The following is a 26,503-nucleotide window of genomic DNA, read 5'->3' as shown; positions in this document are numbered from 1 at the left end:
ATTCTGATTTAATTGGTCTAAGACGGGGCCACAGCATCAACATTTTACAAAGTTCCCCAGTTAATTCAAATGTGCAGCCCGGGTTGAACTATTGTCAGATTCTGCCCTGATTTAGCTGCACTGGTGGTTTTACCACTGGACCCCAACACTAATCCTAACAATATTAGTTATTACTTATTGAGGATTTACTAAGTACAAGCTAATGTGCCAAGCTCTTTCTATGCTTTAGCTCATGTAATCCTTAGGAACTCCTGTGAAATAAATATTATTTCCCTTTTTAAAAAAGGATTTATTTCTTTATTTTGAGAGAGAGGGAAGGGAAGGAGAAAGGGAGGGAGAGAAGCATCAATCAGTTGCTTTTCACATGCCCCTACTGGGAACCTGGCCTGCAACCCAGCCCTGTGGCCTGACTGGGAACCGAACCCATGAGCTTTTGGTTTGTAGGCTGGCGCTCAATCCACTGAGCCACACAGCCGGGGCTCTTACTTCCTTCTTACAGACAAGGAAATTGAGCTCAGAGAGGTCAAGGGACCTGCCCATGGTAACGGATGGGAGGGCCAGGTCTGGAAGCTGAGATTCCCTGACTCACATCTCCTGTCTTCCCCCAGACTCCTTCCGAGGCTGCTCATTGGCCTTGTTCAGTCCTTGCCTGCCTCCACCTCACCTCATCACCTTTTTTCCACCCCCGCTGCTCCCTCGGTAACATCCCAGGTGACTGAAGTAATTCGCAGCCATTTCAAGAAACTCCATGTGTCACTCAGCCTGCGAGGGTAGGGAGCTAGGGGAATTACAGATGCTTCAAGATGGTCCTCCCATCCACCTGAGGACATTTGGAATTCAGGAATCAGACTCTGCTCAATTCTTCCTTGGGTCTCTCCCTCCCAAGCGGAATTCCCACTCCAAAAATGCCTCCTTGGGTTGATTCTAAGTGCCTGGAAGAGTGCTGCCACCCAGTGGCTGCCCAGGGACATGGCAGCCCTCTGCGGCCGCCTGGTGCTGCTGGACAGCTCCCCAACTCAAGACCGGAACCCCAAATCTTCCCTTCCTTTTGGCAGCGCCAAACCCAGGCCCCGAGTAAACAGATCCCACTCTTCCTCCACAGTCCTAAGCCTACACGTCCTCTAGGAATCTCCAGCTCCCTCCCTGGGTTCCCATGTGCCTCCTGCCCTCAGCCCCTCACAATTTCTCATCCAACTGTGCCAGCCCCTTCTCGTTCTTAAAGCCTTGAAAATACACCTCTCACCTTCCTTCCCCCAGAGCTGTGACAGCCTACAAGTGGAGCGAAGGAGTTGCTAGAGGTAGAATTCTGGTTCCTCACACCCCCCTCCTCATCATCTGACACCATCAGACCTCAACAGTCTCGGTGCTAAGAGCCCCTAATGAGCATCAGCAAATTAACAACTTTCCTTTGATTGCTCCTTCTCTGTTAATTGGATAGGGAGGGCCCCCCAAGGCCTCTCAGAAAGGAGGAGGGAGGGAGAGAAGGAGAGAGGTGAGAGCTACAGGAGCAACCCCTAGGCCTGCGCTCAGTGCCTTGATTTCTGGTCCATCCCCTGAGTACAGTTCCCCTTTCCACACCTTCCTTATCCTACCCGCCCCCACCCACCTACCCCTCCAACCTTCCCCCTTCTCTTTCCTTGTTTCTTGACTTCTGTCTAAATTCCCTTGACCTCTGGCTATTTCTCCTTCCTTTTCTCTGTTCCTTCTTTAAAGGTTTGGCACTGGGGGTCTGCGAACATGCTCCCTAAGTCTACAAGGATGGGTGGGTTACATATGTGCATGTGTGTGCATGTCACATGGAGGCGGGGAGCAGGGATAAGAACAGGTGAATATGTGTAAGCTCCTGAGTGCCTGTCCTGCGGGCCATGTGTGGGTGTGAGTGGTGTGACTGGTCTGCATGTGTGTCTGTGTCTCCACACGGGCAAGTGCTTGGATCAGTCAAGTGTGACTCGGAGCTTGTGTGTGTGCGCGTGCGTGAGCGCGCGCGCGCGCGCGCGCGTGTGCCACCAGAAGAAGCAGCAGCAAGAGTCAGGAGCATCGATCCGAAGGAGACAGAGCGGGGAGGGGGACGCTGGGGGCAGACACTCTCCCTGGCGCGCGCGCGCGCGCGCACATACACACCACACACAGTCACACACAACCCGTAGGGCCTCGCAGGAAGGGAAGCGGCTCCGGGACCGGAGGGAGGCAGCGCCGCTGAAAGCGGCCGGGAGGAGGGTGAGGCAGCGGCGGAGCCCTGGGTCCCGCTCGCAGGTCCGGGGCCCCGGCGCGCACACCAGCCCCGAGACACCCTCGCAGACACTCGTAGGCGCGCACGCGCACCCTCTCCCCTCCCCCTCGCCTCCCCTCCCGCCGCCTCCCGGCCGGACGATGGATCCCTGCAGATCCCGAGGCTGAGAGCACCACGAACCGCGCACCGCGCCGAGCCCGGGCGGACCGAGCTGACGCGAGCCAGCTAGCGCTCGCGGGCGGGCGGGCTGACCTAGCCGAGCCGAGCCGGGCCGGGCGGGCCGCTCCCTGCAGGGCTCTGCGCGGCGTGCCGCGGCGGCCGCCCGCTCCAGCTCCGGGCCATGCGCCCCTCCGCGGCTCGGCGCTGAGCCCGCGTCCGGCCCCGCGCCCCAGGACCCGTCGCCCGCTGCTGGGTTCCCCAGGCCCCTTCAGGTGGGTCTCTGATCCCTCCGCCTTTGGCCCCCAAACCCGGGACTTTCTTCCTTCTTGCTTTTCTCTGCTGCTGGGTGGCTCGGTGGCTGGGGAGGGGGGCGGGGGCCGAGTAGGGGATCCGGCTGCGTCCAGAAGCTGGACTGGAGGGCCGGGGGGGCGGGGGGGGGTCGGTTGCGTCCGGGGCGGGGACAGCTCGCTGTCATAGGGAGCCGCCCCCCCATGCATCCACCTCAGACTGCCCTCACCCCCACCCCAACATACACACATACAGCCTGCGGGTTATGAGAACTAGAGATGTCCGCAGGTGAGCTCTCCGACTGGGCCCCCTTCCCACCCTCTCTGGGGGGTTTCTGGTCCAGGTTTAGTGGGGGGGTAGCACAGTCCTGGGGACACCCTTGACCAGGAGCTTCTGACCCCAGGTTCAAGCCAAACGGGGGAGTCTTCGTCTCCAGGATGGGGTGGACATTCCTGTCCCAGAGTGACCCCACATCTGGAGGGAACTCCTGTGCCTGCCTGTGGGAACATTGGGACTTCCCTCTCTCCCTCAGATGACTATATCTGGGGTCCCCCCTGGCTGGGGAAGCTTCCTTGGGAAAGCATTCTCCTGGCCTGAGCTAACCAGCTCTTGGTTTTGGAGGAACTCTCTTCTGGGAGTGTGTCCTTCGGCCAGCCCCCTCTGGGCTGGGCACACCAGGGGAGCCTACTGCCCCAGAGGCAGTGACCTCTAGAGATGGAGATTCCAGATGGACACATTTGGAGGGACCCTATGTGTACTGTCATCCCAGGACAAAGACGGCCTCCCTCCCTCTCCCTCCCTCAGGATCCCCTTGGCCAGGATGGAACTGAAGGCTGAGGAGGAAGAGGTGGGTGGCGTCCAGCCGGTGAGCATCCAGGCCTTCGCCAGTAGCTCCACCCTGCACGGCCTGGCCCACATCTTCTCCTACGAGCGGCTGTCACTGAAGCGGGCGCTCTGGGCCCTGTGCTTCCTGGGCTCACTGGCTGTGCTGCTGTGTGTGTGCACGGAGCGTGTGCAATACTACTTCAACTACCACCACGTCACCAAGCTGGACGAGGTGGCTGCCTCCCAGCTCACCTTCCCTGCCGTCACGCTGTGCAACCTCAACGAGTTCCGTTTTAGCCAAGTCTCCAAGAATGACCTGTACCATGCTGGGGAGCTACTGGCCCTGCTCAACAACAGGTGGGTGGCTCCCACCCCCCCCACCCCCCCGCCAGTGGGCTCCTAGAGTTGCTGGCATCCCTGCCCCCAAATACAGCGTCTAAACCCATAAAGCCCAGACAACCTTGCCCTCCGGTCCCTGCCACATCTGCCACTCGCAGCAAAGGAATTGGGGTTCTGCTGAGCACTCAGTTAAGGGCACCAGTCTCTGATCCCAGCATGGTCCCAAACAGCTCCGCCCCTAACCAGCCTGAGCTGTGAGACATCACCAACCTCTGCGGAGTGACTTTTGCCCACCCTCCTGCCACTATGTCTTGATCTTCTCCTCACTTGGGGGATGGGGACAGACTATCTTTGAAGGGTAGAGACTATAGTACAAAAGCCGTAGTTCCCGCTGTGATCTCTCCATCACCCACCCTGACCCTCCTTGCACTGGGATGTGCATCTCCTAGGCAGCCACCGCAGATCCTTCTGTCATCTCAGATGCCATGGGGCGGGGGGTCTGGGCAGGCCCTGCTCTCTTCTGTGCTTATGCCCAGGCCTCACTCCAGGGCTACATGCTGCCGTCCTCCCTATCCCCTTGAGGTTGCATATGGGACACTGGAGGCCGAATGGTGGGAGACAGAAAGGGGAGGTCGTGCTGATCCATACACTGCCCACCCCCACCCCTGGCTCCAGGTATGAGATACCAGACACGCAGATGGCAGATGAGAAGCAGCTGGAGATACTGCAGGACAAGGCCAACTTCCGCAGCTTCAAACCCAAGCCCTTCAACATGCGCGAGTTCTATGACCGCGCGGGGCATGACATTCGAGACATGCTGCTCTCCTGCCAATTCCGGGGGGAGGTCTGCAGCGCAGAAGACTTCAAGGTGGTGAGTGAGTCCCCTGGTGCGGGCTGTGAGTCAGCCAGGCCCCCAGAAGAGGAGGAGGCTGGGAGCAGGTGGGCCTCTCCTCCTGCCTGCTCCTCTGGGAGAGGAAGCTGTGTGTCCCTGGCGCTCCGAAGGGATTTTGTTCAGTGTAGGGGTGTGTTTGCTCTGTGTGAGGGCTGGAGCCTCAGCCCTGTGTCCATGATGGTAACAAAGAGAGCCCACAGTGCACAACGCACACGGACACAAGCATGGCCTGGGATAGCCTTGACCCCTTCAGACTTACTTTCTGGGCCACAGGTGGCAGAGCTGGGGGGAGGGTTTGAGGACCATCAGCTGTGAGCTGGAAAGAAACGCAGACGTTACCACCTCACTGCTGAATCGGAATCTGCATTTTAACAAGATCCCTATGTGATTTGAATGAAAGTTTGAGAAGCACTGAGAATCATGAAAAGTAAGAGAAGCTTTTCTCTTAAATAGCCAGACAGGTAATTCTGTCTGTGCCACTGCACCCCCTTGCCCCCGCCCCATACACACAGGCACACACACCGTCCAATTGGGTTAGCCCCTTGCCATCGAAAGCCACGGAGCCAGGGTCTGAGGAAGGAGAGATGATTTGGGGTACACAGTCAGCGCTGAACTGAAAGCTCCCTTTGCCTCTTTAAATGGAGATGCCACACCACCCCCCATGGGTGGGGCTGCCTCAAAGCCAGCACCCCAGAGAGGGTTAGGGGAACTGGCTGGCATCTTGTGCACCAGGTGATCCTAAGCAAGTCATACAGGTTCCTGAGGGGTTAGAATCGGACAGAGGCTGGAAAGGGACCAGAGGACCTGGGGCCACGTGCGAAAAGTAACACCGAATGAGAGGACGATGCTTGTAACTCTTCAGAATGCTTTCCAGACTGTCCTTCAATGCCCTGGATTAATAGCAATATTATCTCTGTTTTACAAATACACAAACTAAGAGGTAGAATGAGTTGTCTCTCAGAGCTGGTTAGTGACAGATTCAGGATTAGAACCCGTGTCTCATTAAGTCCCAATGCCGTGTGCTCTTTTTGCTAACACTGCTGACCCTGGAGTCATAGTACCTATTTCCAGGTCTGGCCATTGCTGTTTGAAAACCCAGGCTCGCCTAGGAGCCCCTTGTTCTCCATGCCTGCCCCCAATTCTCCACTCTAAGAACCGCCCCCTTCCCCCCTGCCCCTGTTCTCCCTCCCTCGCTTGCTTCCTCCCAGCATTGTGGGAGCGTGCACCGCATCGGTTTGTGTAGAGAAGTTGGAGCCATGGCTATGCTTGTTTCTTCTTGCTGCGACACAAGACTCCCCAATCTTTTAAAGCCCTGCTCTGCAGACTGGTTTCACAAGCCCTTGTCAACCCTACAGAGGCTACATGACCACTCTGCTTGCTGAGCCAAAGGGATGGGGAGTTTCATGTGATGCAAGAACCACTTTCTTCCTCAAAACAGGAGGGTCCTGGATTCCCCAGAGCCCAGGAACAAAGGGTTCCCAGGCTCACCAACTGTGCTCCCAAGACTAGAACTGTAGGTGAAGGTGGAAGTGAAAGCCAGGGCCCTCCTCCTCTGCAACATACTCAACACACGAGCGGACAGGAGCACCCAGAAAGACCGAGAAAACCCATTATTAGCCTGGGTGGTGTGTAGTGTTGGAGGAGGGAGGGAATTGGCTCGACCTGGGAGCGGGCTCAGGTATAAAATGGGGGTGCAGTTTGTCCATAGAGAGTTCAGTTGCTCCACTTGTCTCTCCTGTCCGGAGAGATTCCACGTGGCGATGCTAAGACATGTTTGCTTTATGGAAATGAAGACACTGGAATGTGATTGCTCTGGGTTGTCAGAGGGGATGATTCTAAGCAGTCAGGTGGAGACATGATTGGTTCAGAAAGTTCCGGAGAGAGATGTACAGGCTAGGGACCTGCGGGCCCAACGCTGGCATGTCTTGGTCTGTGTTGCCAGGGAAGACCAGCTTTTTGTTGTTTCCGAGTCTGTGTCAAAGAGCTGACACTTGATCTGGCTGAACCCCAGCCCCTCAGCCCCTCCTTCTCCCGTTGACCTCACTGCCGACCCCTTTCCAAGTCAGGGACTCCGCCACTTCTTCCCAGAGGGACGTTCCTCCGTGGATGGGAACTTTGTGAGTCCATGTCGGACTTCCCCTTGGTGGAGAAGGGCTCTGGCCGTCCTGCAGTGCCCTGGTTCTGAGGAGCGCAGACAACTCCTTGCCTGGTGCCCTACCTTCTCTCTTCTCTCCTTGGTCTCATAGTGGGCATCTGCCTCTTCATCCTTGCCATTCTCTGCTAGACCGGAAGACATGTGTGCAGCCCCTAAGCAGATGTAGCACCGACAGAAAACATCTGTATCTGGTCAGAGCTTAAGGAAGACCATCTTGGCACCTTCTGCCACATCAAGAACAGAGGTTCTTAACTGGGGGCCCAAGCCCCGGCTCACAGTGTTTGCAAAGCAGTGTGTGGGCACCACGTGGATTCCTTTGCAGGTTTCAGAGGACAACCCTCATCCAGCCTGTAAGGGGCTGTTCTGAGGGTGTGTGGGTGTGAGGCTGTGTGAGGGTCCGTGAGGGTATGTATGGTCCTGGAGGATGCTTCCAGGGGCATAGGAACGGCATGCTCTGCTCCCTCCAAGTCCCTGGCTGCCCTGGGTAGATGAGCATCCCCCAAGATGTGCTTCCGAGTGTAGGTCAACCTCAGGGGATAGATAGGTGGTCACAGAGTGTTTGCTGGGTCCATCCCCCAGCTGTGGCTGAGTCAACTTGGAGAGTGGGGGTGAACATGGGGAACCTGGGCTAAATCAGGGAGGAATTGGTTAGAAACTGTTTGGGACTGAAGAGGCAGAGGGTGATGGTGACAATATCCCCAGAGCAGCCCTGTTGGGTGAGCTGTAGGAACTCTCTCCTGAGCTACCAAAAGAGCAACCAGAGAACCCCCCACAAGGCCCTGGCCACCTCCTCTTTCCCTTCATGGAGGGGTGCTTGGTTGCCAGGACAACAGGGTCTGAGGTTCCACTCTCCCACCCCATCTCAGTGCCACTCAGACCAAGGCAGGGCAGAGGTTCCATGGAAGGGGTCTAGGGGCGCAGCTGTCTGCCTGTGTCCGGGTGGGGGCTGGGGGGAGTGAGCACAGTCGCAGCTGGTGCCAGCCTCCAGCTGCACCTTATCTGTCCCTGGCAGTGGGAGCGCCAATGTGGCTGGAATGCTGAACAGCACCGAGGGGAGGGGGCTGGCAGATGGTTGCCCAGTCTGCCCTGTGCCACTCCCTCCTCCAGCTGAGTCCCAGAGCTTCTGCCTGGGGGAGAGAGAAGCAGAATTCATTTCTGGATCCTAGAAAAGAAGGAAGGAGAAGGCATAGACTGAAAATCCTAGGGGTGGGTGTGTGGTGGGAATAGTATTCTCCCTTAGAAGGGATGGAATTGGAGGACAAGGGGTAGGGAGACAGAAATCCCTGAGGGGCCAATGGGAGTCCCCCAGGACTTTGGAGTGGAGCGCTGGACACAGAAATCCCCCTGAGGTTCTGGAGGAGGACAGAAATCTTCTGGAGCACTTTTGGGGGTGGGATGCTGACATAAGAGATAGGTGTGGGTAGGTGATTCTGGGACCCAGAGGGGAAAGGGAGGTCATCTTAAAGCAAACAGAGCTGGATGACAGGTACCAGGGAGCCAGGACTAGCAGGGAGCTCTGTTATCTCCAGGGTCAGCTCTGTCCCTTCGCTGGCACCCCTCACACCCACCCCCCACCCCAGAGCAGCTCAGACCAGGGGTCCCTTGAAGGGCCCAACATTACTACCTGGGTCTGTTCCCTCCAGCTAGATAGGGAGTGGCAGGGCTGCTGAGGAGAAAGGCTGCCCAGACTGCTGCATGGAGAGAGGAAGGTGAGTCATGGGCAACCCCTTCATGGGTGAAGGGGCGCTCGCCCCGGGAGCACGCATGGATTGCAGAGGGATAGGAGAGCCCGGAGCGAAGAGTTAACTTTGAAGGAGAGGTGCTCCAGACCTAGAGGTTCTTAGATCCTTCCTCCAGCCTTATCCTGCCCTTCTCTCCTTCCCCCTTGTAGAGCCAGTTGCAAGAATCCAGGGGACCCTAGGTTGGGGTCTCTCTCTCTCTCTCTCTCCCTGCCTTTCCCCCTCTCCTACATTTATGTATACACACACACACCCTCCTGCTGACTTAGTTTCCTCTCTCACCTCCTCCCTCCCCTGTCACTTCTGCTCCACCCCTCTCCCAGACTACTGTCAGCTAAGAGGCTACTCTAAGTTAATTGATCTCCTGGCTGTTGGCTAAAGTAATAGGACATTGATGTAAGTAACTAAGTGCCTCAGGGCCGAGCGGGGGGTTGAGAGTGGGGAGGAGAGGCACCTCTGAGCTTTGGGCCTTCCTCCTGCTCCAGCCTGTGGGCAACTGGAAGGTACGGCCCTTCTGCACCTGGTATGCCTCCAGGAGGGAGGGGAGGCCCGCAGAGAGGTGGATGGCTCTGCTGTGGAAGTTGCCTCTGAGCATGATTCACCTTTGTGGAAGACAGTTTCAATTCTGGGGGGATAGTGAGGGAGGCTGAATATTAGACAGGAGGTGGGTCGATCTCCACTTGATTTACTCCTGTGACCCTGTTTTACTCCTTAGAGCCCCTTCTAAGTGCCAGGCCCCTGCTGGGTGCCAGAGTGGGTGGTGAGCAGGAAGACCCTGTCCCTGTCCTCAGGGAGCTTAGAGTGAAGGGCAGTACCCAGGCAGGCTCAGAGCTGAGAGGGTGGGCGGTGCTAGCAGAAGCCTTGGGAGCGAGGAGTGACGTGCGGGAGGAGAGGAGCCTCCACATCTCAGTGGAGTCCCTCCCATCTTCCCAGCCCAGCTCAGCTATTCAGAAATAACAGTCTAATAGAATGTGTGGCTTCTCCCCCAGCAGGTGACCAGCCCAGTCCTCTCCAGAAAGGGTCATTGCCTGCCTTTGGCCAGGCCCTCTAGGCACAAACCTTCCCTCACTGTATGTCTGAGGGGGCTGCTCCAGGGCCTCTGCCCTCTGGCTGAGAACCTTCCAGTCAGGACCCTCGTGTGGGGGTCCTGGGAGGCAAAAGTGGGAAGGAGACTGCAAGAATAAGTGGTGCCTAGTTTGGATGGAGGGTGAGGCTGGGTGTTGGCACTCCTGGGTTCTGTTTTGGGCATAGTTTCATCTGCTCCATTTCTGAGCTACTAGGTCCAATCTTCTGTGAGGAAAGGGGGCTCTCTGTGGATTGTTAATTATTCTTTGCCAAGGGGCAGTCCCCCTGTCAGCCTCAGGGACTCTGGCTGAGCCCGTGCCAGCCCGTCTGTAAAATGCACGTGCAGTATGAAGCAGACGTCTTCCTCACAGAACAATTGTAAATGAGTATGGAACTGCCGTGTATTCGCCTTAAGGGGAAGTTCCCTTAAGAAAGCGTGACGACTGAGATTCTGCCACCCCAGGCTCTCCAAGGCCATTCCTGAAGTAAAGGAAGGTCAAGTTGTGATTTTTCCGAGCTCCTTGAGTTCATGGAAAGAACACCCTGTCCCACCCCTCTCATCTGCATCCCCTCAATGTGTGTGACAGTCCTGGGGGCCTGGGAGGTTGGGCCGTGTGGCTTAGTGGGTGTGTGTCTCCAACTGGTGTGTCGCATCATCGTGACAGGCTAGGAACATCCCTAGGGGAGAGACTGCTGCAGTGGCCTTGACCATGGACAGCATCCAACTCAGACTCCCTCATGACACGCTCCCTGCATGTGTGCCCCTCCATGTGCATGTCTGAGAGTGGGAGGCTGTGGACGTGTGTGGATGTGCACGGGGCGTTGCAGCTCGCTTCGTGTGGCTGTGGGAGAGAGCTCGTGTGCAGGCAGACCTCTGGTCTCATGCAGAGCGCCTTCCAGTGAAATTAATCCTCTCGTTCAGTCTCGCTTTGCAGTTTACAAATTCCTTTTCCTTTAGCTGGTGTGATTCTCATAATTCTTGGAGAAAGGGAAGATGTTAATATCTTCACTTGAAAGATGAGCATAGCGAGGCTCAGAAGGGTTAGGTGACTTGCCTGAGGTCACACAGCCAGTAAATGACAGAGTAGGACTTGACTTCGGATCGTCTAGGCCCAGGTTCTTTGCGTGATGCTAGGAGCGAAAGTGTGGTGTGTGGCGGTGAAGGGTGTTCCGGGCTCCCCATCTTCCCACACTGTGTAAAGAAGCAGTGTGGTGAGGCCGGCAGGGAAGAAAGGATGCAGAAGAGAAGGAACCCCAGCCTCAGGTTGAGTACGCCAAGTCTTCTGACTCCTCTGCCCTTTCACCGCACCATTTGGTGAAGCCCAGCCTCAGATGAACCCACCACTGCTTTCCCCAGGGCGGTTTCAGGATGGCCCGCTCTACCAGAGAAAGTCACGCGACAGACCAGCTTGGACTACATGCACTCATGACCAATAGCCTTAGACAGGCCTGCAGTGCTGCCCGGCCAGCCCATGGGTTTTCCTCGCCAACTTGCTCTCCTCGGGGATCGCTGCAACCTCCTCCGCTCTGCTCTTCTCAAAGACCCACCCTCCAGCCCCCTTCTCACCCTCAGCAGATGACCTGGGCTCCTGCTTCACAGAGAAGACAGGAGCCTTAGACAAGGTCTCCTACTTCCTCTGGGAACCAGGGGGCGGGGGGGGGGGGGGGGGGGGGGGGCGGGGGGGCGGGGACATCCATCTTATCTAGGCTGAAATCTCTATCTCTTCTTTCCATCTGATCTCCTACCTTTGTACGATTTTTACCCTAAAGATCCTGCCTCTCCCTCCCCTGCAGGCAGTCAAGTCTCTCCTTCTCTGGTAGAGCCTTCCTGTTGGCACTGAAACATGCTTAAGACTCTCCCATCCTGAATTACATGGCTCTCACAACAGCTAACACTGAGGGAGCACTTACTGTGCATCAAGCTTCAGGTTAAGATAAAACCCAGAATACAAATGTCTGAACTCCACAGCCCCTCCCCACTCCCACACACGTGATGCCTCTCTTCCTTTTACAGACAGAATTGTTAAAAGTGATGTATATATTCCACTGTCTTCATTTTTTCCCTTTTTTAAAAAAGACTTTATTTTTTTTTATTTGAGAGAGGAAAGGAAGGAGAAAGAAAGGGAGAGAAGCACGTGTGATCAGTTGCACGCCCCCAACTGGAGACCTGGCCCACAACTCAGGCATGTGCCCCGCCAGGGAATCAAACTGGCGACCTTGCAGTCCACAGGCTGGAGCTTAGTCCACTGAGCCACACCAACCAGCGCTACATTTTCATCTCTAAGTAACTCTAATCCACTCAGGCTGCCTTTTCCCCGTCCTCAACACTTCACCAAAATGGTTCTAGCTAAGCAACCCTCATGGTGCCAAACCCCACACACATATTTTTATCCCCGATCTCCCGATAACACTCAAAATAGTGGACCACCGCCTCTTTTTTCAACAGTCCTCTTTCCCGACAACCACACTCTCTTTTTTCCTCCTTTATCTAGCCACTCCTTCTCTGTCTCTTTGCCAGTTTATTCTCTTCTCTTTGATCATTAAATGTTGGCACTACTCAAGTCTCAACCCCAAGCCTTCCTCTCCTTTTAAATCATGATGGGATGATTGAATGGTATAGCTTGATGAATTTTTCATTAGTATTTTTTTGTTAGTGTAGCTTACAATTTAATATTTCACACATTACACTGGTATGTATTTACATTGGTATAAGTGGGTAAAACATTTCTGGGACCTCAGAAAGTTCCTCCAGACCCCTTCCTAGTGAATACCACCACATAAAAATTAACCATTATTCTAACTTCTGTCCGTATAGAGAAGTTTCACTTGTCCTTGAACTTCCTAAAGTATATGTATCCTCCACACAGTGTATTGACTTTTGTGTCTTTTTTTTTTTGCTAATACTTATGTCTTGTGACATTTAGTCTCATTATTGTATGTTGCAATACTTAGTTCTTTTTCAGTGCTATGCAATATCTCATTATATAAATATACCATTATTTATTCATTCTACTAGACATTGTAGTGGTTACTAGTTTGCTAGACACTGTAACTTCTTGCTAGACATTATCGTTGTTGCTAGTTTGGGGCTACTCTAAATAAAGCTACTGTGAACATTCTTGTTCATTCTCTCGGTTGACAGATGCCCTTATTTCTCCTGGGTATTTAACTAAGCTGTTGTTAAGTCACGGGTCAGGATTCTGCTTAACTTCAGTAGATATTACAAAATCAGGCCTTTTTACTTTCTATTTTTCTTCTTAACTTTATATTCTATTCTGGGGCATGCTTATCTTCACTCATGACTTCAGTTCCCATCTACACACTGACCACTGCCAAATGCGTGTCTTGTCCCAGCTCTCTCCTCTTAGCACCAGTCCCAGTGGCCAATTTCCCTCTTAACATCTCCATTTGGACGTCCCCAAGGTTCCAAGAACCAGCGTGTGCAAAGCCAAATTCATCATCTTAAGTTCCCAAAGTAGTCCTTTACTTGTGTTTCTGATCTAGAGAGCCACCCCATCAGTCACACACTTATGCAAACTAGAAGTCATCCCTGATACTCCATCACCCTCACCTCTCTGAACAGACTCTGTCGTTGTTGCTTCCTAAACATCTCCACTCTGTCACTCTGTTCCAAGCCACCCCACCACTCCATGCCTTACCGGAACCTGGCTTCCTAACAGGTCTTCTAGCGACCCCTTTGATTCTCCCTGAGTGGCCTCTTGAAATCACTGCTCTGGTCACTTGAAATCCTTCCACAGGGAGTCAGTCATTGTCCTTGGACCAGAATCCTTGCTAGCAGCCTTCAAGGCCTGAGGGGTCTCAGTCCTGCCAGCTTTCCAGCCTGAGCTTACCCTGCCGCATCCTCCTCCCCGGAGCTCTCTCCCCGCAGGTCCTTGGCGCAGTCTCTGCTCTCTGTAATATCCACCCCCCCCACACACACATGCAGACCTTTACCTAATTACTCCTCCTCATTCTTCAGATTGCAATACAAACATCTCCTCTTTCCTGATTGCCCGGTCTAGTCAGATTCCCTATCATTCACCTACCATAAAACCATAGTTTTTCATAACACTTAACAATAGTTGTAACTAAATATTTATTTTTGCAATTTTTTAAAAAAGCTGATGTCTGTCTCCCCCGTTAGACAACAAGCTCCATGAGGGAAGGACCCCGGTCCTCCATCTGTTCTCCCTGTGTCCTTAGCACATAGACACTCAGGAACTATTCGATGAGCCAATGAAAGGATGAAGAAGAAAGGGATTTAGAGAAGAATAACTTAATTCTGGTCTCAAGCCCACTACATGCTCTCCGTGACACTTGAAGAGGTCACTATGCTTCAGTTCCCTCATTTGCCAATTGAGGGTGAAGTTACTCAACCTGCTTGCTTCACTGTGCTGTGTAAGGGTCCCATGAATTATCGTTTGAAAAGTGTGAAACATTCCACACATGTGAGCAGTGGCTGGAGCTCAGAGACAGATGTAGAGAAAGGCAGAAACCAGTAAGTGACCACACACAGCTGAGGAGAAGTACGGGCTGGGACGTGCCATGGGGAATGGTGGCATCGTTGGACAGAGCATTCAGAACTGAGTTGTTCTACATGTGGGTCCCCTTGGGCACATCTCCTGGGGCCTTCTGTGTATGCTCGGGGGTCTGTGTGTGCCGCCTGCGTCCACCCTCCATTACTGTGGGAAATTTGGATTTGTCTACTGGAAGGAGCTGGGGTAGGAGAGCACATTAGAGATGGCCAAGGGAGTGCAGTTAGGGTGTGTGCTGTATTTGCTGCCCCACAAGAGGGCTGTGTGTCTGTGTGTAGAGATGTGTGGGTGTGCAGTGTGGGCCTTTGTATTGGTGTGGGGAGGGGGTGTCCGGTCATACCGGATTTGCTGTCCTCAATTGTGAGGCCCCCACAGTGGACGCTTCCTCTGCCTCAGTTTCTTCCTTCTGGGAGTCCAATCTCCTTCCCCAGCAAGGAAGTCGGGAGGAGGCGGACAGTGCCCTCTAGTGGGTGCGCAGAGCATGGGCAGCTGTAACTTCCCCAGCCAAAGCCTCAACCTAGGCTGGCCCCACCTCCATCCCAAGTCTGGAACTCACCTCTGAAGCACATCCTGAGAAGGTGAGAAGCCTGACAGCTGAGATATTGAAGGCAGGATGAAAATGCACATAGGGCAGGAAACAGGAAGGAAACCCGTGAATTCATATAGGAAAGGCATGAGGACGACAGCTGAATGTGAGGGTCTCTCTCTCATCTCCTCATCTCTGGTTGCCCAGGGTATTCCTGGTCTTTCTTGGTTCCTGTTTCTCCACTTGGTCCTTGGGTCCTGCTCTTTCATTCTCATAGTCTCCTTGTCCTCAAGGAGCTACAGGGCACTACTTATGCCTGGAGGGCCTTGAGCAAAACTGGACCTTTTAGTCGGCTCCCTGGGGGCGGGGGGGGGGGGGCACTAACTATGCCCTGTGAAGTCAAGGAAGGCTTCTTGGAGGAGGTAATGTATAAGTAGGGTCTTGAAAAAATGACTAGAAGTTCTCCAGATGGAGTCCAGGGAAGGCACGAAACTGGATAAGCCTAGTATGTCTGCAGAATAGGAGAAGGGCGTGGTGGCTGGACGATGGACTGGGGAAAGGAGAGATGAGGCTGGAAGATAAATTGCAAAGGCCTATGGGGTTGGGGTTGAATTTTACCAAGAGGCGCTGGGGAGTGAGAGAAGGTCTTTACTCCGGAGAATGGTCAGAATTACATAGCATGGGCTGAAGGTGGGGAGAAACTGCAGGGATGAGGGCTGTTGTTCAGGCAAAAGAGGAGGAGGCCGGCCTGAGGGTGATGGCGTAAGGGTGGAGAGGGGCCAGATCTCAAAGGCTGCTCTTCTCTGGGGCCTCGGTGTCCCTGGCAGAAAAACTGAGGCCAAAGGTCCCACATCAGTCAGTTCTGCTAGAACTTGGCACCCTGCCTTCCTTGCTCAACACACTCCAGGGTCTCTGCATGCAAATGGAGAAGGGAAGATGTGTGGGAGTGGAGAGGGAGGGGAGAGGAGGAGAGGGAGGGGAATAGGACCTGGGGCTGTGGGACGGGGAAGGAGTGGTAAGGCCCAGGTAGGCTTGCCTGACCCCTGCTGCTCCTCCCCTGGCCCCTGCAGAGGAAGGGTTAATATGCTTCGCTTCCCTCCCTCCCTTGCTCAGGTCACCTTCTAGGCCCTAGAGACTTGGCTGGTGGCTCAAGTTCCTCAACCAGTGGCCCTGAGTAATCAGAGCCCACAGAGGGGCTGGGGGGCCTGGGGGAAGGGAATGAGAAATTGGGGACATGGGGAGCCTCAGAGACTGAGGGGCTAGAGGCATCTGTGAGGCTGAGGGTTTTGGGGGGTACCCAGGTGGATTCCCAACACTCTCCACCTGACCCAGGACCCAGTCTGTTCCGATCTGTTTCTTCCACCCACCAGAAGAAAATTCCTCAAACTCCTCCGCTGCACTGTTAGGGGTGGGCAAGCTGAGATAGGCAGTGGTGATGTCAGGAAGCTTTTCTGCTGCAAGAGATGGGGTCCCCCCACCCCCAGTGCCAGGAACTGGCCATAATTGAGTCTGTGGTCAGTCAGACCTGTGCTAATGGAACCTGGGCTGCCCCCCAAGCCACAGAAGGGAATGGAAGAGGGGAAAGTGACCTTAGTACAGCTCAGCATGGGGGAGGGTGCCTACTTGAAGCAGAGATGGGGTCAGGGGAGCGAGGGGAGGAGAAATGGGGTCAGGGACTGGCTGGGGGGAAACTGGAAGTCAAGGGAGTGTGATCGCAGGAGAATTGGGGGTTCAGGAAGTAAATGAAAGTAAATTGGGGCCAGGACAGTGATCGAAAGGAAACAGAATCAAAGGAATAATTAGAAGAGAACTGGGTTATAAGAGTGTTTTGGGGGAGTTGGGGAGTCAATGAAATAACTGGGGCGTTATGAGTCAGGGGGGCTGAGAGGAGTTAGAGGGCTGAGAGAGTGCCGAGAGAGGCTGGGGGCTCAGCCGTGTCAGGGGCAGGGACGAGGGAGAGAGCCCCGAACTGAGCTGGGAAGGCTGAGGGCATGCTGAGGAATAGATCGGAGGGTGAGAGGAGCTTGAGTGTGTGTGTGATGGGGGAGGAGCAGGGCTGTTGCTGGCTTGGCAGAGGGAGCAAAGGACTCTGTTAGGTCCCATCTCTCTTGGAGAGGTGGGTACCAGAAGCCCCTAGGATTTTCCAAGTTTCTACTCTGTCTTCAGCCCTCTCCTTCCTGCTGGAGCTGGTGACAAAAAAGGGGTGCTAGCCCCCCTCCTCTCCATCGGCCTCCTTTTCCCACTGCCATCAATTATTCATCAGCCCAGACACTCGCCCTCCCTAGCAGGGCAGGCTGGTCCTCCTCTCCACGCCCCGCCCATCTAAGCCACACTGCCACAGAGGCTCTGGTGAGGAAGGACACGGCCAGCCAGCTGGTGGCAGAGACCCGGCAGAAGGGCTGGGTGGCTGGCCCCACCGGACCCTGCCCAGGATCACATCTCCTTCCCCTTTCTCCTGTGGACCTGCTGGTGCCAGGAAGCCCCTGTAGAAGATGCCAATCCAGATCTTCTGCTCTGTGTCATTCTCCTCTGGAAAGGAGGCCCCAGGGCCTTTGGGAGATGTTTGGGGCCCCCACCAGCGGCAGCAGCAGGACAGCTCAGAATCAGAAGAGGAGGAAGAAGAGAAGGAAAACAAGGCAGCAAGGAAGGAGGCCAGAGAGGGGGATTTGCCCGTGGACTTGGTGGCCTTCGCCAACAGCTGCACCCTCCATGGCGCCAGCCACATCTTCGTGGAAGAGGGTCCAGGGCTAAGGCAGGCCCTGTGGGCAGTGGCCTTTGTCCTGGCACTGGGTGCCTTCCTGTGCCAGGTAGGAGACCGCGTTGCCTATTACCTCAGCTACCCGCACGTGACTCTGCTAGACGAGGTGGCCACCACGGAGCTGGCCTTCCCAGCGGTCACCTTCTGCAACACCAATACCGTGCGACTGTCCCAGCTCAGCTACCCTGACTTGCTCTACCTGGCCCCCATGCTGGGGCTGGATGAAAGTGATGACCCCGGGGTACCCCTCGCCCCCCCAGGGCCAGAAGCCTTCTCTGGGGAGCCCTTTAACCTGCACCGCTTCTACAATCGTTCCTGCCACCAGCTGGAGGACATGCTGCTCTATTGCTCCTACTGCGGAGGGCCCTGCGGCCCTCACAACTTCTCAGTGGTGAGTGGCGGCCCATGCCTGGCATGGCACCCCGAGAGTGTCTGCCACGGCTCACCCTGACCATCACTTTCTGGGCTGGGGCTGGCGGGTCCTGCTCCCCCACCCCCTGACCTTACCTGAACCACACACCCTCTCTGACATATCTTAGAAAGGCCTGGCCCGGCTCACCCAGGAGCCCCAGGGTCTGGAGCTGGGTTGCTATTCCTAGCACTGTTCTTCCTGTTAAAATCGTGAAATATGTCTGTGCTAGTTCATAATTAGCTGCTGCCCAGGGGCCCCTGGTGTCTTCCTGAATACCCGCAAGTGTGTCTAGACCTCCCTGTGATTCAACAGCACCTTGGACCTTACCCCATCTGAGGTCAACCTCTGACCTGACCGTGGGTGCTGGTGCCTGTGCCTGGACTGGAGCTGGGGCACGTGTCACAGGTTTCTAGAGGTGCGGCAAGAGTGTAGAAGGGAGGTGGAGGGGTGGGGGCAGCCCTCGTCTCCATTGCCACACCCTCGTCAGCAGCTGCTGTACCAAGGACTTCACTGTCCCCTCCCGCAATCTTCTTGTGCTCCTCCTACAGCGCGTGTCTGTGTGTGTGTACCCAAGAGAGAATACCACGCCTCCTCTAAATCCCTCCCATCCCCCCCCCTCCACCCCAGCTCTCAGGGACCCTCTTCCCAGGGAAGCCCTCGCTGGGAGAGTCAACCTCCTGCTTGTCTTGCCACTCCAGAGTCTAAGGCCTTTCCTGTTGAGGGACCAAGTGGCATCCCATCTTTTCCCCAGTTCAGCTTCCAGTTCTGTCTGACCAGACTCCTCTTCTGCCCCTTCCAGGTGCCAGATGCCATCTTCCTTCCCCACACACCTGTCCCTCAGTCCCCAACCTCCTCCTTAGTGCAGGAACAGGTGGGCATCATCATATCAGTGCATTGTAGACTGACCTCAGACAGACAGAGCCCGGGAGGTTTGGTCCACTGGACCTCAAACAGGCCAGGACCTACAGGAACACGGACAAAGGGATCAGCCCCGCTTCCTCTGGGCCTAAGGGTAGAGCAGACACTTCTCACCCAGAACCACAAGATGGCAGCAGCAGTCCACCCGGCACAGCTCTCAGCCACCTAGAGTCCCTCACACCCCCAGATGGAGAGACCTGTGACTAAATGCCACCAAGCCCAGGAGTGGGGCTGGAGGGGATTAGGAGCTGTCGGAGTTCTCTCCCTATCACAGCTTGGGATCGCACCCTCCAAATGGGGGACAGCATGTTTTTTTCCTGGAGGGGGAAGGGAACAAGGACTCTATTTCCCAGTAACCCCCTCTCCCTCTGCTGCACCAGTCTGGTGTGACACTATGTCTGGCTCTTTCTCTGGGCTGCGTGTGTGTGTGTGTGTGTGTACTAACCTATGACTCACTCTGTGGACTTCGTCACCAGCAGCAGCAGTAAAACACACCCCATCCGTGGGAACCTGGAGGCATTCAGGGAAGCTGTGGAGAAAGGGCCATAAAGAGTCGGTTCATTCCTTTCTGTGGTGGTATGGGCTGCTCTGGGGCATGGGGTGGGGAGGCTGCCCCCGGGCGGAGAGCTCTGCGGAGGCCCTCCCGGTCCTGCACAAGCATTGCCACCAGTGCCATGCCCTGGGTGCTTAGCGCTGAACGCTGAGAGAAGAGCTGTTGTGCTTGGGCGAGCAGGGACCTTGGTGTGGCAACTGGGACAATGATGGACATAAGGCACTAATGGCCGCAGGAAACTAAAAAGTTCAGCTTGGTTTGGAGGAGGGTCTTGAGAAAACTTCAGACACCTGGGGTGAAATCCAGCAGCATGGCCATGAGAGGGTCCTGGCGATGGAGGTGTGTGTTGTCAGGGTCCCAGCAGGTAAACGACCACCACTCAGATAATGTAACTGAAGAGAATGTAGCAGAGGGACCGCTTACCAATCTGCGGGCAGAGTTAAGGAAACTGAAAAGGGGGCCTAAGGCACCTAGTGGTAGTGAGAGACTGTCACACAGGCTGAAGGACGGGGACACAAGGCCGCGCAGGGAGCCCTCCTGCAGGACTGGCTGGCCATCCAGAACACTCTCAGAGACCAGGGGGTGGGGAAGGAAAAGGGCCCCACCTCTCCCTCCTGCCTTTGGATCCCTGACTGACGCCTCCCACTGGCCAAACCCAACCAGAAGCCTGTTCAGGTAGCACAGAAGCACCCCGCAGGGGTCTGCTTTCCAGGGCACACAGCAGGGCAGAGAAGGGCAGAGAGTGGGTGGGAAGGAAGACAAAGGGAGAATGGGCTGCCCAGGAGGAATCAATCCTGAAGGGTGTTGCGATTCCAGCAGCTGGGGGACAGCTTGGGAGGGCCCTCAGTGGGTCCAGGGGGTGCCGGCAGGGCTCTCAGTCTCTTCACTCTGCCCCTGCCAGGTCTTCACGCGGTACGGAAAGTGCTACACGTTCAACTCTGGCCGAGATGGACGTCCACTGCTGAAGACCATGAAGGGTGGGACGGGCAATGGGCTGGAGATCATGCTAGACATCCAGCAGGACGAGTACCTGCCTGTATGGGGAGAGACCGGTACGTCCCCTCTCGGGGGCCCCTCCCCTTGGTTCCAGGCCTCAAACGCTGGCAGGGGACTGCTGGGCTCCACCGCAGGACCTGAGGCAGGCCTTGGGCTCCCCTCCCTTCCTCCCAGCATCTCACCATCTCCTTCTCTGACTCTACCTGACTGTCACACTCACATTTCTCCGGCTCCCCCCTCCTGGCTCAGTTACTCTCCAAGGTAACCAGCCATCCCTTTCCATCACTGGCCGCCACTTGCTCTATAAATAACTCTCTTCTTGGGCTGCCTGCCGTCTGTCGGGTCTCAGGGGCCTTGGGGCAGAGAAAGATGGGGGTGAAGGGAGAAAAGGAGGGGGAGAAATGGAGAGCATGTGAGACAGTGTGAGAGAATCTGAAGCACCAAGATGCAGAGCCAAAGCCAGGTAGGAAAAGAAGTGCGCAGGATATAGGGGCCATTGGGGCTGCATGGGGCTGGAGAACCCAGAAGGAAGCTGGGGGTTGGCTGGGGCCCCACAAACGAATGCCCCCAGTCCCAGTGTATGCTGTGCTTATTCTCAGGAGAGGTGGGATGTGCCCCGCTGTGGAGGAGGTTAGGGAGTCAGACACCCTCCCAACCCCCCCGCCCCCATTCTCACAGATGAGACGTCCTTTGAAGCAGGCATCAAAGTACAGATCCACAGTCAGGATGAACCTCCCTTCATCGACCAGCTGGGCTTTGGCGTGGCCCCAGGGTTCCAGACCTTTGTGGCCTGCCAGGAGCAGCGGGTGAGAGGGCCACCGGAGGACAGTCCGGGGTGGGGTGTGGAGGGGTCAGGATGGAGTGGTGGGCGATCTCTAATAAGAGGGACGAATGAGCAAGGGCCTGGCTAGTGATTTGACTAGTAAGAAGCACGAATGAGCTTTCAAAATGGGGATGCTTTCTAAACTCTGAGACCCTCAGAGGCTGCGGAGGGAGAGGGGACAGGACTCCTGAGTTCCACATCTTGTCAAAGAAGTCCATCAAGGTGACTCAGGAATAAGTCCCCACACCCCCCAGCTCCCCGGCTCTCCCAGCAGCTCATCTACCTGCCCCCGCCCTGGGGTACCTGCAAAGCTGTTACCATGGACTCGGATTTCTTCGACTCCTACAGCATTACCGCCTGCCGCATCGACTGTGAGACCCGCTACCTGGTAGAGAACTGTAACTGCCGCATGGTGCACATGCCAGGTCAGGCCCCTGAAGCTCCAAACACAGTCCTGGGGCCCCTCAGCCTGCACCGCCCCTCGCCAGCTCCCCATGCGTATCAACCTCCTGCCAACATGGAGACAGGACCAGCTGGCCTCGCCCTGCCCCAGTTCCAGCCCCATTCCGTACCCATATGTCTCTGACCTCAGTTCCTGCCTGTGCCCATAGGGATGGGTGGGAAGGGTCCAGAAGGGAGGGACTATGAGGTGGGTCACCTCCAGGACAGATTGGGAGCTAGCTAGTCCTACCTTCTACTCTCCCATCTTCCATCTAGACCTTTGTTACAATCACTGTCACAAGAGCCCTTTAATCTTCATCCTGCACCACTGTCTTCTCTCCTCTGTAGGGGATGCCCCATACTGCACTCCAGAGCAGTACAAGGAGTGTGCGGATCCCGCTCTGGGTGAGCGCCCCTGTCCTGGAGCCGTTTGCTGGGGCCGGGGCGGGGGGGGGGGGGCAGACTGCCAGGCACACACACAGGGGTTTCATACCAAGCTCCAAGAAGCTTCAGATAACTCCTGGATCAGGCTTCACCTGAACTCTCCTGTGCCTGACTAGCAAGGTTGGGAATAGCATCTCTAGAGGCCCCTGTGAAAAATGGACAGGGGCTACCTGGGAGGGGCCCTTGCCCTCTCTCCTCAGCACCTGAGCTGGTTGACCCCCAAGGACTCTGAGGGAAGGAGATACAGGACCAGGAAATACCCATGGGGAGACTGGGCGAGGATCAACACAGACTGGGCCCAAGGCTCAGGTCCGAAAGAGAGAAGGGGGCCCAAGGTTCCTTTGGGCAAGGCCAGAACATGCATGTTGGGAAGGTGCTGACAGAAGGGCACCACTCAACTGGCGCCTCTCACCTGGCTGGGCACAGACTTCCTGGTGGAGAAGGACCAGGAGTACTGTGTGTGTGAAATGCCCTGCAATCTGACCCGCTATGGCAAGGAGCTGTCCATGGTCAAGATCCCCAGCAAGGCATCAGCCAAGTACCTGGCCAAGAAGTTCAACAAGTCAGAGCAGTACATAGGGTAAGGGCTCTGACAGTGAGGGGTGGGGCCACTGGGCTGGGACTGTGAAGGGAGTCAGCAGGCTTCGATGGGAGCCAACAGACGGAAGTCGAGTCTGGGGTGGGCATGGAGGAAAGATCAAGGCTAAACAAGCAGGGGAAGCGCCTCTTTCTCTTTCCTCCTCACCTCACCCTCTGTCTTCATCTTCCTTGCTGTAACTGGGATCACCTCACACTTGCTAGTGTGTGGACTGTCTTTTTGTATATGCCATCACATTTAATCCTCACAACAGCCCTAAAAGGCAGGTACCCCCATCAGCATCTCATTTGATGGATATGGAGATTCAGAGAGGATAACTTACTAAGGTCACCTGACTAGTAAGGGACAGAGATGTGACTTGAACCTAGGTCTCCTCCCCCAACCCCTTTGCAGGGAGAACATCCTGGTGCTGGACATTTTCTTTGAAGTCCTCAACTATGAGACCATTGAGCAGAAGAAGGCCTATGAGATTGCAGGGCTCCTGGGTGAGCTGCTGATGGCACCTGTCCCCTTCCCATGTCATGGGCATGGTGTGACACCCTACCTACCACCCAAAGCAAACTGCTCACTTCTGTCCCATGAGCTTTTCCTCCTCAGCCATCCCCAGGGGCCTTGCCCCAAATTCTGCTGTCTTGGTATTTGGTGGAGGGAGGGAGTGGAGCCTTCTCTTAAAGGCAAAGTGGAAGAGATAGGCCTGTGGGCATGAATGGAGGACTATTTCGTATGCCCTTGAAAATTTATCTAGAGAGTGAGTGTTGGGGTATTTCATATACAATTTTTTGAATAATACCTATTGATTTTAGAAGGTAGAAAAAACACAAACGCATGGAGAAGAAAGTAAAGACTCCATCAGAATCACTTTGCCCTCCTGCACAAAGGCTGTTGATCCTTTCACAATTACGACTTGCCTGCCTCCGTCCCAGTGGACTCTGCGTCTCCCATGGTGTCTTGACCCTACTGACCTCCCTGTGTCCCCCTGCAGGTGACATTGGGGGCCAGATGGGACTGTTCATTGGGGCCAGCATTCTCACGGTGCTGGAACTCTTTGACTACGCCTATGAGGTAAGCAGGGACGGGGCGTCAGGGTGGGGCCATGGAAGCGTGGTGGTGGTGGTGGTGGTGGTGTACCAGGCGGCCTGCAAACCCACCCACCACCCTACATGTCCCAGGTCATTAAGCACAAGTTGTGCAGACGAGGGAAGTGCCAGAAGGAGGCCAAAAGGAGCAGCGCAGACAAGGGTGTGGCCCTCAGCCTGGATGACGTCAAAAGACACGTGAGGGAGCAATAGAGGGGTGCCCTCCGGCCCTGCCCTTGCCCTACTACCCCTGGGCTACGCCCCTTGCCACCTTTTCTCCTTTGCCTCCCCCATGCCCTGGTGACCCCTGTCAATAACCAGTCTCTGTCCTGTGCCGTTCCCCCAGAACCCCTGTGAGAGCCTGCGGGGCCATCCTGCTGGGATGACGTATGCTGCCAACATCCTACCTCACCATCCGGCCCGAGGCACTTTTGAGGACTTTACCTGCTGAGCCCTGCAGGCCACTGTACCAAAGGCCTAGATGGGGAGAGCTAGGAGAGCAAGGGGGACCCCCAGCTGCCCCCTACACCTGCCCTGGGGAACCACTCACCCCTCCCAAGGCAGCCCCCCATTTCTGGGCAGTCCTTTCCTCTTGTCTGTGGTGAGGAAGGAGTCTTGACCATAGAGTCCTCTCCCTGTCTCTATACCATTCTTTTTATTTTTAACAAAACTAATCTAAAAAAGAAACTAAAAAGAGAGAACTGGGCAAGTGACCTCAGGCTACCCCTCTCTGCTCCATGCTGCCTCCCCTGGCTCCCAGCCTGAATTCTATCTGTCTGGCTGTCTGTCTGTCATCTGAGTGTCCACCTGCATTTTGCTGCCACCAGTCACCAAAGCCCTTCCTAGTGGTGGTGGGGGAGGGGATCCTCCAGATCTATAATTTGGCCCCAAACTGGAGAATGTACCTTGAAGGGGAGGGATAGTGGTGGTGGTGGTGGTGGGGCTTCCCCAGCCTTAAGAGACCCTCTCAGCCCAGTGACAACTCCTCCACCCCAAGTCTCCAGGCAGGAACTAAGACCCTAGCCTTCCCCCCACACACACACACAGCATGTGAAGTCACTAGGGAGGTGGGGGTGGGGACCCCCTGAAGAAGTGGAGATGGGGACAAAATGTGGCCCTGGTGCTGTAGGCCACATCCTGATATTCCCATCTCAGAGCTGCTGGAGAGAAATCCCAAGAGGAAGCCTTCCTCTCCCATCCCGTACAAGATCCAGGTGGTTGGCTGCCAGCTCAGGGAGAGGGGCACTGGTGCCTAACCTCACTGGTCCCGCTCCCAGGGGCCCCTGCAGAGGGCCACATCCATAAATTTTCTTATGGAACTGTCCCGAGTCCTCTTCCCCAACTTCATTTGCTTCTCTCAACAACCTCATCTACATTTTCTATTTCTATGTGATATAGACTCTATATTGCTATATCTCTGTATATACTCTCCCCCTAACTCTGTCTGTCTCTGCCCCATCCCCTTTTGTCTCTAAGAGCCATCCTCCCACCCCAAGTGCCCCTTCCTGTGTTTCTGCTCCCTCCCTGGTCTCTGAATGCCTTCACCTGTATAAAGAGTTGGACTCTCTCCCCTGGTGTCTGTACTGTGTACACACATCCCTCTGAGAAGCACAAGGAGACGACATGCGCATTGTAACCTTCGCACTGTCTCGGTGGCGACATAAAGGAAGCTGTGAATCACAAGCTCTGCCTCTTTTGGCCTCACCCTGTCCTTCTAACCCAGGCATCCTCTGTCCTCCCTGCAGCCTTAACATTCCCTTCCCTTCTCCACCCACCCCAATGCCTCTTTCTGGCTGCCTGTGGCCTCCCAAGTGAAGGGACTGGTACAGAGAGAACCCCCAACCAAGGGATGGAGATGATCTGCTCTGCCCATCAAGCCAAGGGCTTCAAAGACTGAGGGAACTATGGATCAGTGACTCCTGCAGGTGAAGCAGTGGGGTGCTGACTGGCAGAAGCTGCGGACCTCAGTCAGTGGTCTTTCCCTCCTTCCAGGTGCCCAGCCCCCTTTCCTCACCTGATACCCAAGCCCATCACTTATATTTTCTGGTGAGGTACAGTTTGGTAGTGGGAGGAAAGAGAGGGAAAGTTGAAAGCTATTCCTACCTTAAAGAGAAGTGAGTAAGTTAGAGGGCCTGCTGTGCCCCCTCCACCAGACAGTCCTCCCAGGCCAGGGCCCTGCTCCTTCCCAGGCCTTCAGCTATTTCTAGGTCTCCAACCTCAGAACAGGACCTGTGGCAGGTCACCTGTGCATTGACCTGGAGCTGGAGAGTGAGGCTATAGGATCTTTGGGAACTCTTAGTTCCTAGTAAGTAGTTCTTAGAGAGAAGACCTCTATAGAGGGAAGCAGGAGCAAGGCCAAGGGGTGTGCACCGGCTGGAGAACAGCAGGCAGGGCTATGGGTGACGCATGCCTCTGGTCTAATAAACTGGGTTTCAACCATCTTCTCTTCAGTGTTGTTCTTCTCTTATCTGAATAGTATTTAGGCCTTCCCATTAAGTGCCTAGAGGTAGGCTCGGCTTGGGCCAACAATCAGAGGAGGAATAAGGAGGCTTGGTCTTACTGGGATGAGACAGACTGGCCATCACACCAGGAATGGTCTGAACCCCTGGACAGAGAAAGAGAGAGGTCAAAGGCAACAAAGATCCCAAAGAGAAGTCCTAGCACACAGGATTCTTTGGAGGGGAAGCAGGGTCAAAATTCAAAAGAAACTTAAAATCTAGAAGCAGGTTAA

General features: G+C 55.2%; 2 protein-coding genes across 7 annotated transcripts in view; one reads left to right on the top strand and one right to left on the bottom strand.

The window, feature by feature from the left end:
- Positions 1-26,503, bottom strand: part of RACGAP1 (Rac GTPase activating protein 1) — an 80,488-nt gene that overhangs the window by 53,363 nt on the left and 622 nt on the right. The window contains exon 2 of the mRNA XM_024575505.3: positions 19,287-19,370. Within this exon, the coding sequence (XP_024431273.1) occupies positions 19,287-19,370 (84 nt within the window). The remainder of the gene's footprint in view (positions 1-19,286; positions 19,371-26,503) is intronic.
- Positions 1,838-26,416, top strand: ASIC1 (acid sensing ion channel subunit 1). Of its 6 annotated transcripts, none has more exons than XM_053921504.1 (12): positions 1,838-2,661; positions 3,482-3,859; positions 4,517-4,712; positions 20,296-20,446; positions 21,069-21,196; positions 21,488-21,638; positions 22,003-22,059; positions 22,525-22,678; positions 23,090-23,181; positions 23,679-23,758; positions 23,866-23,970; positions 24,119-26,416. In XM_053921504.1, exons 2-12 carry the CDS (start codon positions 3,498-3,500, stop codon positions 24,221-24,223), a joined length of 1,581 nt encoding a protein of 526 aa, XP_053777479.1. In that variant the 5' UTR covers positions 1,838-2,661; positions 3,482-3,497; the 3' UTR covers positions 24,224-26,416. The 6 variants fall into 6 exon arrangements, with proteins under 6 accessions (XP_053777479.1, XP_053777478.1, XP_024431275.2 ...); XM_053921503.1 differs by having other exon boundaries at positions 2,618-2,661; positions 21,485-21,638; XM_024575507.3 differs by lacking the exons at positions 1,838-2,661; positions 3,482-3,859; positions 4,517-4,712 and adding an exon at positions 17,083-17,902.

The sequence above is a fragment of the Desmodus rotundus genome, chromosome 3 (assembly GCF_022682495.2).
Source record: "Desmodus rotundus isolate HL8 chromosome 3, HLdesRot8A.1, whole genome shotgun sequence".
NCBI classification, from domain to species: domain Eukaryota; kingdom Metazoa; phylum Chordata; class Mammalia; order Chiroptera; family Phyllostomidae; genus Desmodus; species Desmodus rotundus.
This window is presented reverse-complemented; position numbering and strand designations above follow the sequence as displayed.